The sequence below is a fragment of the Natrix helvetica genome, assembly GCF_964273705.1.
Source record: "Natrix helvetica genome assembly, chromosome: 2".
Taxonomy (NCBI): Eukaryota; Metazoa; Chordata; class Lepidosauria; order Squamata; family Natricidae; genus Natrix; species Natrix helvetica.
Window position 1 is genome coordinate 182,751,214 of NC_138552.1, and position 12,966 is coordinate 182,764,179.

Consider the following 12,966-nt stretch of genomic DNA (forward strand, 5'->3'; position numbering starts at 1 on the left):
TAACTAACATATGTCTTGAAACCCTCTTGTGATATTACAAATCCATTCTATTTTTTTTTCATTTTGGCCTTCCCCAGCTACCCATTGCCCTGATATATTTTTGATTAATTATTAAAGCCACCAGAGAAAATTGCAAATGGTGGTGACATGATCGCAGCACTTGGCAACCAGTCATAAATATGAACTGGTTACCAAGCATCTAAAATGCAGTTGGGTGACTAGGGAGAGAGCAATGCAACAGATCAATTACAGTAATTGATTAATTGTAAGTTGAGGACAATCTGTAGTGGAAAGTTTTCTCTAGCGTGAGACCAGCTAATGGAAGGCAATCCAAAATGCTCATATGTTGAGCATTCCAAACAACATAAAGCTGGATGCAGTAATACGTTTGTTCTAATTTTAGGCTTTAGAGTCCATGAGGCAGAAGCGCTTCTATTTGTATTTTCTTGTATGGCAATGGCTTGGGCTTGAAGTGTTCTTCGTTCCTACTTAGCAGGGTTGTATTGCATTGTGTTGTGTTGTGCTGCATTGTATTGTATGGACAGTAACCAGTATACTGATTTTGTCTTAAGACCTAACTACACAGTTGATGCCTTTCTGAAAAATAAAGCAGACTTAATAGCTGCTTCTGTTATAGAGGAACAGTGTTAGGTTTTGTTTTCTCAGAGACTCTTACCTCTTATAGGGTTTTTAGTAGAAAAAACTTTCATTTTCTGATATGTAAGAGTTCATGTCTATAATCTTGTATCATTTGCAGTTTACTTTAATATATGGGAAGCTGCCAGGTTTATATGTTAGAAAGTGTTGAAAAGCAAATATGTCAAATCCTGCAAACTGCCTCTTCCTAAAGTATATATTTCTTTCATCAAAGCTGTTGTTTGGCATTTTTGTTGTGTGTGTGTGTGTGTGTGTGTGTGTGTTGTGTGTGTGTATACACAAGTGACAAAAATGCCAAAATATATCAATGTGATTCTCTGGATCAACAAGACTGTTCATTTTTACTGAAATGTATTTTAAACCAAAAGCCATTATTCTAAATCTCATGTATAAATACAATCCAGGCATTAAATATTCATTAAATCTTAATTATAATAGCATAAAATTCCCCTATGCTTTTCTTCCGGAAAATGTGAGTTATCCTAGACTTAATTAAGGAGGTTGGGGAATCAGAAAAGAATCTTGGGTGGTGGGGGAGCCCAAGAGCACAGTTATAATATTTCTTATTGTATCTATAAAAATCAGGCAAAGGAAAAGGCCAGCTGGGGATGTAAAAGCCTTTATAAATGACACATGATAGAAAAGTGCAAAAAAATCCACAATACTTACATTCCTAAGGCTTCTATTTCAGTTCCCGAGAGATCGTTGCGAATGTTTCTAAAACTAATTTGAAAGCAATAGAAAGAAAATGTAATTGCGGTAATGCCATTACTTAAGCAACTGGGAACATTGTCACAATGTGAACATGCGCACCCAAAACACCTGGGTGCATAATTTTGTTGCATTTGGGGAGAAGAAAGCAACTGAACATCTGTATCATTTTACAGTAGCACAAAGGCTGCAAGCCAATTAGCCATTAAATGCATCATATAAAGGCATAAATGAATAGGCTGGATCCCATCCACTATTCTCTGTTCTTCTAAATGGGGAATGGATATGAATAGAATTAGGGCAAGACTGTACACTTAAATAGAAAACTGAAACTGCATTTGTAATAATTCAATGAAATTGGGGGGAAATGCTTCAAAGCCTACAAAGCACTATTTTTATGAGACAATGCATTTGATTAAAACCTTGAATTAAAAGGCTACTTGCAACCAAATCAAGATGCCAACCAGCCTTCTATGCAGGACACTCCCGTCCATTCTGTTTGCCATCTCTTTCTTTCACAGCAGCCTGTCAGAGCTCTGAGGCCAGTGAGTCTTCTTATTCCTCATTAAGTAGTTATGCTACAGTGATCTTCTTAGGTTGCTTTTAATATTATTATGGATTGTAGGAATTCCTACAGTCAAAACTAAATTTAATTTTAGTATACACACAGTCTTTTTTTTTTCTTGGCAAGTACAAAACACATTTCTTCTTCCAAATTTTCCAAAATAAATAATGTACAGTAGGTACAAGTTTGAGATCTTGTTTTCTCTACCAGACTCCCCTCTACTTTCTCACAGGCAGTATTTAAACTCTTCCTTGGACTGGGGCTTGCAAACTTGGTACATGAGAGATACGCATAATTGGGGTGAAGAGTTATAATGGAAAGGTAATGTCAAATATATGGATCTTTTTGAGATTTCCTATAGTTTTTCACATTTTGTTGTTGTCTGTGTTGAGGGGGTGAGTTCTCTATACTTTTAATTTTCTTAAAAAAATATGAAAAAGGTATGAGAAAGTTCATCCATGCTACATGGATATGTCACTGGCAAATTTTAGCGATTATATCACTGCCATTTCTTTCCTAAAGTGCATAGCAGACAATTTTGGCCCTGAAGAATGCATAGCAACCTGAATAAAGTAGTTCAGAATGAATTTAAAAATGACAAGTTATAATCCCTTTTGTACAATTCTTACAATTTTCTAGAATTTTTGGAATCTGGAAAAATAAAAAAAATGAATACACTCTCAAATTCAGATCATTTTCCAGAGCTATTAATTAATACCTAATAACTTTTTAGACATTTTCCTTTTGTTTTTACATTACAGAAACATTCTCTTCCTCTCAAATTTCTTTAACTATTTGCTTAAGATATTTTGTCATTTTAATATCAGTCTGTATAGATTTAGACTTATGGTGTCAAATATAGTCGCAGACTAAGCAGTAGCAAGTTTGGTCTTATATATCTTTTTTTCTCTTTACATGACCAAAACAGATAAGAGTTCTCAGTTCTTATCTTTAACATTTATTATTTTTATGTATGGTCAATTGTGGTTACCATAAATCAGACCAATATTTATAGCAGTTACAATTTTTAAAGCATTTTCCAGTGATCATAATGGTGGACAAGAGAAGCAAACAACAGTCAAAAGTTGCATTGTTGGCTTGTACTCCATTATAAGTGTAAAATTGTCCCTTGTCATTAGTAACTCATTCACACTTTAGAGTGATCACTGAAATGTGCTCTGTATTGGGCTACCTCTACAGACTATCCAAGAGCTGTGATGGATACAAAATACATCCATCTGCCTGAGTGAAAGCCTCCTATATAGTAATAATACCAGTGTAGCAGGGATAAGAAAGTTCTGGTTAAAGATATAAAGCTGGCAGAAGTCCCACGACCTTCTGCTCTAGTCATAGAATCTACATTGATTCCACACACCTCAAGGAGGGATATTAAGGGTTCTTCCATATGTGAACTTAAGGAAGACATGTTCAGTTTCAGTTATGATTCCATCCCTCTGGAACAGGCATACCTTAGATGGGGCTTGCTCTACTTATGTTGAGTAAATTGATTAAGGCTGAGCTGCTTCACAGAATTTTTAGGCTGCAATCTCAGTTGGTCAGCGGGATCAGAGGTTTAGTCTTCTGAGCTTTCTAACTTGTGCTCAGGGAACCTCTCTCTACACACATTCCAGTAGAGACAAGTTCCCTGAGAATGGGCTCCAGCATGAGTCCAAAAGCTTGGAAGACTAAACCTTTGGTCCCATGGACCGACCCAAATTGGATCCTGCAACATTATCCTGGGACACATATATTTGCTTTCATTTATAAAGATTATTTAATTGTTCAAGTTGCTACTGGAGGTGGCAAGTCAAAGATTGTTTATTACATTATGCATTTGTCATTCTGTTTTAATTGTATTTGTTTTGTTTGGGTTAATTTTAAATATATTTAACCACACATTTTAAGTGGCAGTCTATAAATATAGCAACTAAACAAATACAGTCAATCTCTAAAGAAATATATGTACAGTAGCTTGGACTACTTAGGGATGCCCTACGCACGGTCACTCATGCACTGGTGACGTCTCGCCTGGACTACTGTAATGCTCTCTACATGGGGCTTCCCTTGGGACGCGCACGAAGACTGCAGCTAGTCCAGAACGCAGCCGCATGGGCAGTCATGGGGAGTACTAGGTACTCCCACGTAACACCACTCCTGCGCGAGCTGCACTGGCTACCTGTGGTCTTTCGGGTGCATTTCAAGGTTTTGACCACCATCTTTAAAGCGCTCCATGGCATAGGGCCTAGTAACCTGCGGGATCGCATCCTCCCACATACATCCCTGCGGCCAATTCGCTCTCACAGGGAGGGGCTTCTCCTGGTGCCGTCCACTAGGCAATGCCAACGGGCGACACCAAGGAGTAGGGCCTTCTCTGTGATGGGCCCAACCCTCTGGAATGACCTCCCCCCGACATTAGAACCACCACTGACTTCCGCTCCTTCCGGCAGAAACTGAAGACACACCTGTTCCGACTGGCTGGTCTGGCATAATTCTTAATGTCTACCTCCTGGCATATATATTTCCTACTGGTTTTTTAGGGGACTTAATTTTATAGGACACTGGGGTTTTAAATTTTGTATATTTTAAATTATTTATTTAGCAGTTACAGTTCTGTCTATTTTATCCTCCTCTTATTTATATTTATGTATTTATCCATTTAATAATTTTTAATTGTTATTATGTATGATGTTTTTGATATGGACTGTACACCGCCCCAAGTCCCTTTGGTAGAGGGGGCGGTCTAGAAGTGCTAATTAAATTAAATTAAATTAAATTACTGCAATGTGCTCTACACGGGCTATCTTTGAATAGCATTTGGAAGCTGCAACTGGCACGGAGTGCCAGTTGCAGCCAATATAGTATTACCTATAAAACTCGGCATAGCATGGGTCCATTTGAAGAACCGACTAACCCCTATGGTGTATGACACCTATGCTGGCAGGTCTATAGCATCTGGGCTAGCAAAAGATGCAGGCTGCATATCCTGCCAGCCAAGGAACTCTGGGTCCAGGAGAAAGGCCTTCTCTGACGTGGTGACATTGGATCCCTTTATTCCTGATTTTCCATAACACCCTGAAAAACATGCTCTGCCAGTTGGCTTGGGGCCCCAATGGGAGAATTTCACACTGGCAATAGTTGATCAACTAATAGCACACCCCCCCCCCACATTCTCCTCCCTCCCCATTGTTAATTATATCTTGATTTATTTGGACTGTCAATGTGACTTTATATATTTATGGTTCATCTTAATGTTGTAAGCTGCCCAAAATTGCCTTGTGGTGATATGGGTGGCCAATAAATGTAATAAATAAATACACATATACACACATATAGCTGTCGCTGTGTTAATTGGTTTGTCAACTTGTGCTTATATTCTGAGTTATACAGTAGACTGGATTGTTTCTTATTTGACAGTGATTAATGTGCATGTCTCATAATACATCACACATTCTTTACTTTCCTTCTGATCTTCTGTTTGCCTGCCGAAGGAGGTGGGCAACATAGCTCTTGCCAAAATGTAAGGTTTAGATAGTAAGATTTGTATTATTATTTTATTTTATATTAAAGTTGTTTATTAGAATATGCCCCGGGTTTATTTTCGCTTGTTTCAAATATATGCTACAAGGAATGCCAAGATCCAGCACCTCATTAATTTAGGGGGGGGGACTCCCCCTCCTTCACAATAGCAATAGCACTTAGACTTATATCCCACTTCATAGTGCTTTTGCAGCCCTCTCTAAGCAGTTTACAGAGTCATCATCCTGCCCCCAACAATCTGTGTCCTCATTTTACCCATCTCAGAAAGATGAAAGGCTGAGTTAACCTTGAGCCTGGTGAGACTCAAAGTTCCAAACTTCTGGCAATCAACAGTCAGCAGAAGCAATACTGCAGTCTAACCACTGTGATACCATGGCTTTTGTATATGTATAAACAAGATATGTATATCTATCTTGTCTATGTATACACACACGTATATGCACACACAAACCAGAGGTGGGCTTTTGCCGGTTGGTCCTGGCTCCGCCCACCTTCCCGGATGCATGCACATACACAGAAGCATCGCAAGTACGCACAATAGTAAAATAAATTGAAACCCACCACTGACAGAAATACATGCCAAACATTAATTACAAATATGCTCATCTTTCCCTCTGTCATGTTATTTTTATGTAGCCTACAAGCTTTCTAAAAAGAACTATAATACACCAACATGTATCAAAACAGTATACATCTGACATTGTTAATGGTAGTAAATCCATTTAGAAACAAAGATAAGGAATGACACATGCTATCCTCTGAAATATGGTAGGGACTCATTTGTGGACCCTAGAGTGCCAAAATGATAGGTAGAGTATTTTGGAGCCTTTTTAATTTTATTTGGGAAAGAGCAGTTCCTGTCTCATTTAACATTTCAGGATTAAGTGGAACAACCTGAAATGTAAGTCTGATCTTGACAAATGTGAACTGTCATCCAATGGCAGGCTTATGTAATTATAAATTTCTTGGTAGAATCTGAATTCTAAGGGACCTATAGGTCACTCCATTCTATATCCTACCTAGTGCAAGAATACACTAAATCATTTTCAACAAATCTAGCTCCAGTGTGAAGACCTTTCGTGTGGCAGAGTACATTACTGTTCTAGATAAACTGCTCTAACAATTAACGTCTCCTTCTGTCAGAAAATTCCTCCTAATGTTCAAGTAGAAGCTCTTTTCTATTAATTTCAACTGATTGGCCTTTAAACTACTTTTCAGTTTCAACAGAGAATATGTACTCCCTCTAGTGTGCATAACAGCCTTTTACTTGCAGACCTTTATCATCCATAAAGATATAGATATCATCTATACCTCTATACTCCATGTAAACCTTGCTTCGTTCCTTGCCACCTTTGTTAATTGCAAATCAATTTAATGTTAACATTCATTATTTTAATTGTTTAATGTTTTATCTTATTGCATTTACTTGGTTATAAACTGCCTAGAGTCCCCTCTTGTTGAGATTGGTAGCATATAAATTTAATAAATAATAAAATGAAGATTCTATTCTTTTGGAAGTTAAATATGCTTAGTTCCTTTAAACATTCTTCATAGGATTGAGCTTCCAGATCCTTTATCATCATGATTACTTCTTTGTGATCCAATAGCACCTTCTCCATGTCCCTTTTAAAGTGTTGTATTTAGAATGCTGTTGCATTCTGACTTGGATACAGTGATTTTGTTAATGCAGCCCAATATTTCATTGGTCTTGTAAGCTGCTGCCTACTTACCATATATTCAGCTAGTGGTTTATTAGAATCTCTAAATCATATGCAGTGATGTCAAGCAGATCTTTTCAATCCTGTATCCATGTGCATTATTTTTCTTGCTTAAATTCAGGACCTAAAAACCTATCTCTATTGAGCCTCATCTTTGACCCAGTGTTAAAGCTTCTACTTAGAATTGTGATGTTGTCCTCTATGACATTAATCTTGGAAATTTGATCAATATTCTTTGCACTCCTTCCCTGGGATGATTTAGAAAGGTGCCCAAAAGGATGCCATCTAACAGGTTCTACTAGATGTTTTAATGCTTTACCTGAAACATGACAGATACTAAAAGAAAAAAACAACATCAGAGTAGGATCAAGAGCATCTTTTAAGAAAGGAGATCTCCATTAATAATCAGTTCCTTCTTATTTGCCCTGCAGTTCAGGAAATATAGCTGAGTAGGATCTGGATATCAGGAAGATGATATTCCTTTCTGGCAATAAATCAAGAGTGGGCAACCCTTGACCCACACATCCTATATGGTATGACCATTGTTTTGGTAATGTGTGTGTGGGGAGGGAGGGGGAATCTAGATTGCATTCCATTGTCATAGAAACATATACAGAACTAGGCTATGCGGCAACAAATGTGTCTGATACCAGTGCAAAATAATTTCCTGTGTAACACTAGACATATTTACTCAAAGGCAAATCCCTGTTTCCAGTAGTGGCTAAAAGCTAGAAGTAGAAGTGATTTGTTTTACTCATCCCTGCATAGTAAACTTTTACGCCAGTATTTTTCAACCTTGTCAACTTTAAACAGTGTGGATTTCAATTCCCAGAATTCTCCAGTCAACCACATTGGATCAATAGTATCTTCTTCCATTGTTAATCAAATACAGCAAGAATGTTTCTTTAATATGATTCTAAAAAGGAAGAATCTTCTCTATGGATGCTGCTGGCCAGGAAGAAGTGGCAATGAGGTCAAAGTCAGACCTGATTGACATTCTCCAAAGTAGCCTGTTTCTTCCAATTTCAGGGAGATATCGTTTTCTGTTTCTACAGAGAAAGAACATTAAAGTATGTAGCCATTTCCTACATATGGAAATAGAGAGAAGCATTATCACATCTTTCTAAATATTTCCTGCTGGATGTAAGAGCCACTGGAGGCAAAGAACATTTCAGTATATCCTATGATGGTCTCAAACATAGAAAAGGGAAAACCACATCTTAAGGACATTATTTATATTAAAAAATCATGTGTCCTGCTTCCGATCCTGAAAAGCAGGAGCATGAAAAATGAACCCCAAATGGGCTTCAGCAAAAATGCTCTTTTTTTCCCAAAACAGTCAGTTTCCTATCAAATGAGACTTCTTGTGCCAATAGACACACTTTAGTAATGTACTGTCAGTTCTACCATGCTTTTAAGAACCTTTGGTAATTTATGCTCTCCCTCTTCTATCATGCAGGTTCTCCCTACAGAGACAAGATAACTATAGCCATTCTTCACTTGCAAGAGGAAGGCAAGCTGCACATGATGAAGGAAAAATGGTGGCGAGGAAATGGTTGTCCAGAAGAGGAAAGCAAAGATGCCAGTGCTCTTGGAGTACAAAACATTGGTGGCATATTCATTGTTTTGGCAGCAGGATTGGTACTTTCCGTCTTTGTGGCAGTGGGGGAGTTTTTGTACAAATCCAAAAAAAATGCTCAGTTGGAGAAGGTAAATATTGCCCTTTTCACATTTAATTCTGCAATTATGGTCTAGTCAGAATTTCTTGGGCAACCAACCGAAAAGCCATTCTGATGTCTTTCATAGTTTTGCTCACATCATTAAAGTTCTTAGGGAATGAGCACTTAGGTTTTCATCTTTACAACTTTTTAATGTGTCGTCAATATTTTTAATTGTAGCCAGCTTTCAGGACAAGTGACTATTTCTCCTCTTATTCAAGCTTGAAAAAAGACACCTTTTTACTCCTGGAAGTTCACTGCAGTTAATTTTATGGATGAAGAAGAAAGTGAAATCTGTTAATTGGAAACAAAATTAACCTTCTACAGATAGAGCTGGGTTTTAACTGAAACAACTTTCTATCAGTCCAAAGTCAGAAGTCTAAAAAGCATCCTTCTCTATGTCCTTACTGGAAGGTGATTACTCTTCAACATATGATGATAGCATCTGGAAAAGCATTAAGTCAATATATTAAGGATTTACTATTGATTATGATTTTATCATCTGTAACTTGGACAGATTCCAGTTTAAAATGTAAATTTTTGAACTTATTTGATACTGGATCAACAACTGGATGGCTGATTATTTTTTCAAAGAGACAAAAGCATCCATAGAAGTTTTGTTTCAGTACTTATCTGTATATATGTAATACGTAAAATGAGCAAACATGTCTTTTATTTATATGGATTACTATGAATATACATTTAAAACAGGGAGAAAATATGTTTTGCACAGCTGAGGAGCTTGTGACCTCCTTAAATGCATATTTTGGCACTACTATTATCAAAATGTATAGTAAATCCATACAAACACACACACAAAGTATATATTTCTTTTGCAGATGCTATGCTTAATAGTTCTCATAATTTTTAATAGTTTGGGGACTTCTGAATTTGAACTTGTAGATTAATCCTACTTGTACCACATTTATTTAGTATGCAGTTATACCTAGTTCACTGGTGTAAGTGTATATAGTTCACTATCTAGCTTTTTTCATTAGTAACACATATATTATTTTTTCAAAGTTCTGTCAGAAGAAATATTGATATTAACTTTTAAAAAAACAATGGATGAGGTCACAAGTTCCTTATCAGTTCTTTGAATATGTATGTGTTTTACTAAATTATGGTATGAGTGAAAATTTAGTTTTTCGCTAATTATGGAGGATGAATTCATTCTGTCAAGATAGTTTTGAAGTTTTTAGTAATTAAAATGATTTTTTCTTTTAGAAAATGGACTTCAGTCATGAATGTATACATCATAATGGCTTTATCCTTTTTTAAAACAATGTCAGAAATGAGTGATTGTTTTGTATTCTTGGTCTGTACTTTTTTATAAAAACTATTTTTTATTTATATATGACGTTCAAACATTTTATTGTGAGTTTTGTAATACAGTTGAAGTTGCATTTAAATTGCTTAAATGCAGCTTTAGTTGATATATGAAAATATGTGGACAGCATGACTTATCTTCCTAAACATTGAATGAATATGCATATATATAAAATATGACTTTTACAATAATTTAATATTATAACTCAGTTCGTATATTAAGCTATCTTGAATTGTTCAAACACTTCTGTAATATAGCACTGATCTTTTCTTTCACTTATGGTACACAATGATCTACATGTATGTGTTTTCCACATGGAGATATAATACTGGGAGATTATGGCTGTGCATATGATAGATTCTACCTTAAAACCAAACCTTGGTTATAATAATTTGAATGAAAAGGAATAGCGAACAGGACTTACGTGCCAAATCCAGTTCAAGAACTTACTAAATCCTGTTCTTGTCTTTCACTGCTGATGATCAGATGTTCCCCATACATACTTAAAGGAAAGTTCTACACAGCTTTAAGTGACCATACATAGAAGCCTCTTTGATTTAGAAACCCAGTTGTTGGTGATGATGATGATATAAGATTTACATTCCATCTCGGATAAGCTAGAAGTATTCATAATTATTGGGAGGTTTGCATTCTAAACATTTTCAGTTTAGGGCAGGTAGAAACCTACTTAAGTTCTTCATATTGGACATCACTGGAACGAAGAAGATGGAAGCACTACAAGCTAGCGCAAGTACACATTTCTGCCCCGATGCATTTCAGCTGAACGCCTAACATGGATTTTGCCCTCCTGATTTATAAAAACCTACATGATGCATAATATTAAGCAACACAGCACTTTGGGTCATTTCAGAAAATGTGCTAGAATTTGCATGTGAATGAAAACATACTACTTCTTTATAAATCTTGTACTGTGCTGTGTGTGTTTGTGGGTTAATCGAATTGGGAGCTGCTCTGGGCAGCTGTTTGAAAGATTAACATAGGACTAAGATTTAGTCCTATGTTATGTTTGTATCACCATGTACCACAAAACACATTCTTGGAATCACATTTGAAGCACTGCACAGCCTTACCATATAACATCTTCATTCTAGAAACATATTGTACCCTATGCATTTTCATTTTCTTGTTTTATCATTAGAGATTTGTCATTGTTTAATTTAAAGCCTATTTCTTAGCATATAACCTAAACATGACAATGTATTGAACTGATTCGGAGGCTCAATGATGACTTTTCTAAAAATGAATAGTGACTGCTTATTTATTGATGAGGTTGCAAGGCCATGCCAGTCTATAGCGATCAATCAAAAATCTTGTGGCATTTTAAGGGCTATAAAGGATTGTTTGGCCCACAGATGTACAAATCAGACTGTCTAATCAACTTCTTGGCAATTTGAATTCTATGAGAAGGCACTTTCAAAGTGCCTGTGGGAAAGCAGGCCCATGTGAATAAATTCTCAGTTTTAAAGTTAATGATTTCCTTACATTCTCATGAAAAGAATTTCAGAAATTAATAATTGGATTGATCAGATCAGCTCTTTTTCTTTAAATAATTGAGCTGGCTACATTAAGCTATTAGCTGCCAATCATTAAGTCATTAGCAGCTGATCATATGAATGCAGCCCTTGTTAGGAAGAAGGTGTTTGTAACTTTACTCCTTGATAACATATATCAATTGGTTTGGGCCTTATTTGATCAGAAATATTTCTCATTTGATAACTTTGTCACTGCAGAAGGTTGTGGATGTAATTCACTTTTTGGTGCTAAATCACAATTTCCGATGTCAAATGGATTTATGCTGCTGTCTCTCACCTTTTCTTAGATCAGCAAAGGTCTTGAGGAATAGCAGAATGCATTGCTTTTCTCTTTTCCCACAGGTGCTCCTGTTGTCATCGTCACCATCACCTTAATTTAATAATACTGTGGAAGAGTTTAGTTTTAAAATGATCATTGCATCTTTTTTCAGTCTGTTTATCAAGTGAAAAATGATGTCTCATTGTCTGAAGGCTATACCATGCCACTTTTTGATTTGGTCACATCTGCAGCATCATTTTTTTTAAAAAAATCCCCCTTTGCCAAATAGGTTATCAAAATCTATTTGTCTGCTTCTAAGTGTGACCACATAGGTAGATACAATAATATGTAAATGATCTTTATAGCACTGAACATTCCATTTAAAATATATTAATGAAATCTTTAGGCGTAAGAAGAAAGAAAACTCAGATATGCACCAAATAAATAAATTTAAAAAATGAATTAGTGAAATATGAATTGGATATATTGCTACTGTAATGCAATTCAGATACAAATATGTGTTCTAGATTTTCTTAATCTAGGAAAGATTCCAAAACCATGCAAACAAGTATTTTCGAGATTTACATTTATTGTTGTTCTCATTATTGTTCTTTTTCTTTAATCAGTTCTTGAATTAGAAAAGACCAAAGGAATCGGTTGGGCCATCTTCCATGTTGTTTTTGTAACTAACTAGTTACAATTTAGCAAAATTAGCAGTTAGTGCACTTTGATTTCATTAAGATCCCTCCTTCTTTTCCATCAATCAAATATGGATGAACAAATAAAGCTATGTCTAACAAATAATATATATGTTTGAGAATGCTTCAGGACGAATACACGGCAATAACCATTTTGTGTGTGGGTTGAAAGTTAAATTAATATAGAATCACAAAATACATGCCTGATTTTATTTTTAAA

At 35.9% G+C, this 12,966-nt stretch overlaps 1 protein-coding gene across 3 annotated transcripts in view; it reads left to right on the top strand.

Annotated features, from left to right (window-relative positions):
* GRIK2 (glutamate ionotropic receptor kainate type subunit 2) overlaps nt 1-12,966 on the top strand; it is a 548,779-nt gene that overhangs the window by 521,436 nt on the left and 14,377 nt on the right. For all 3 annotated transcript variants that reach the window (XM_081945732.1, XM_081945731.1, XM_081945733.1), the window contains one exon: nt 8,648-8,898. In XM_081945732.1, the coding sequence (XP_081801858.1) occupies nt 8,648-8,898 (251 nt within the window). The remainder of the gene's footprint in view (nt 1-8,647; nt 8,899-12,966) is intronic.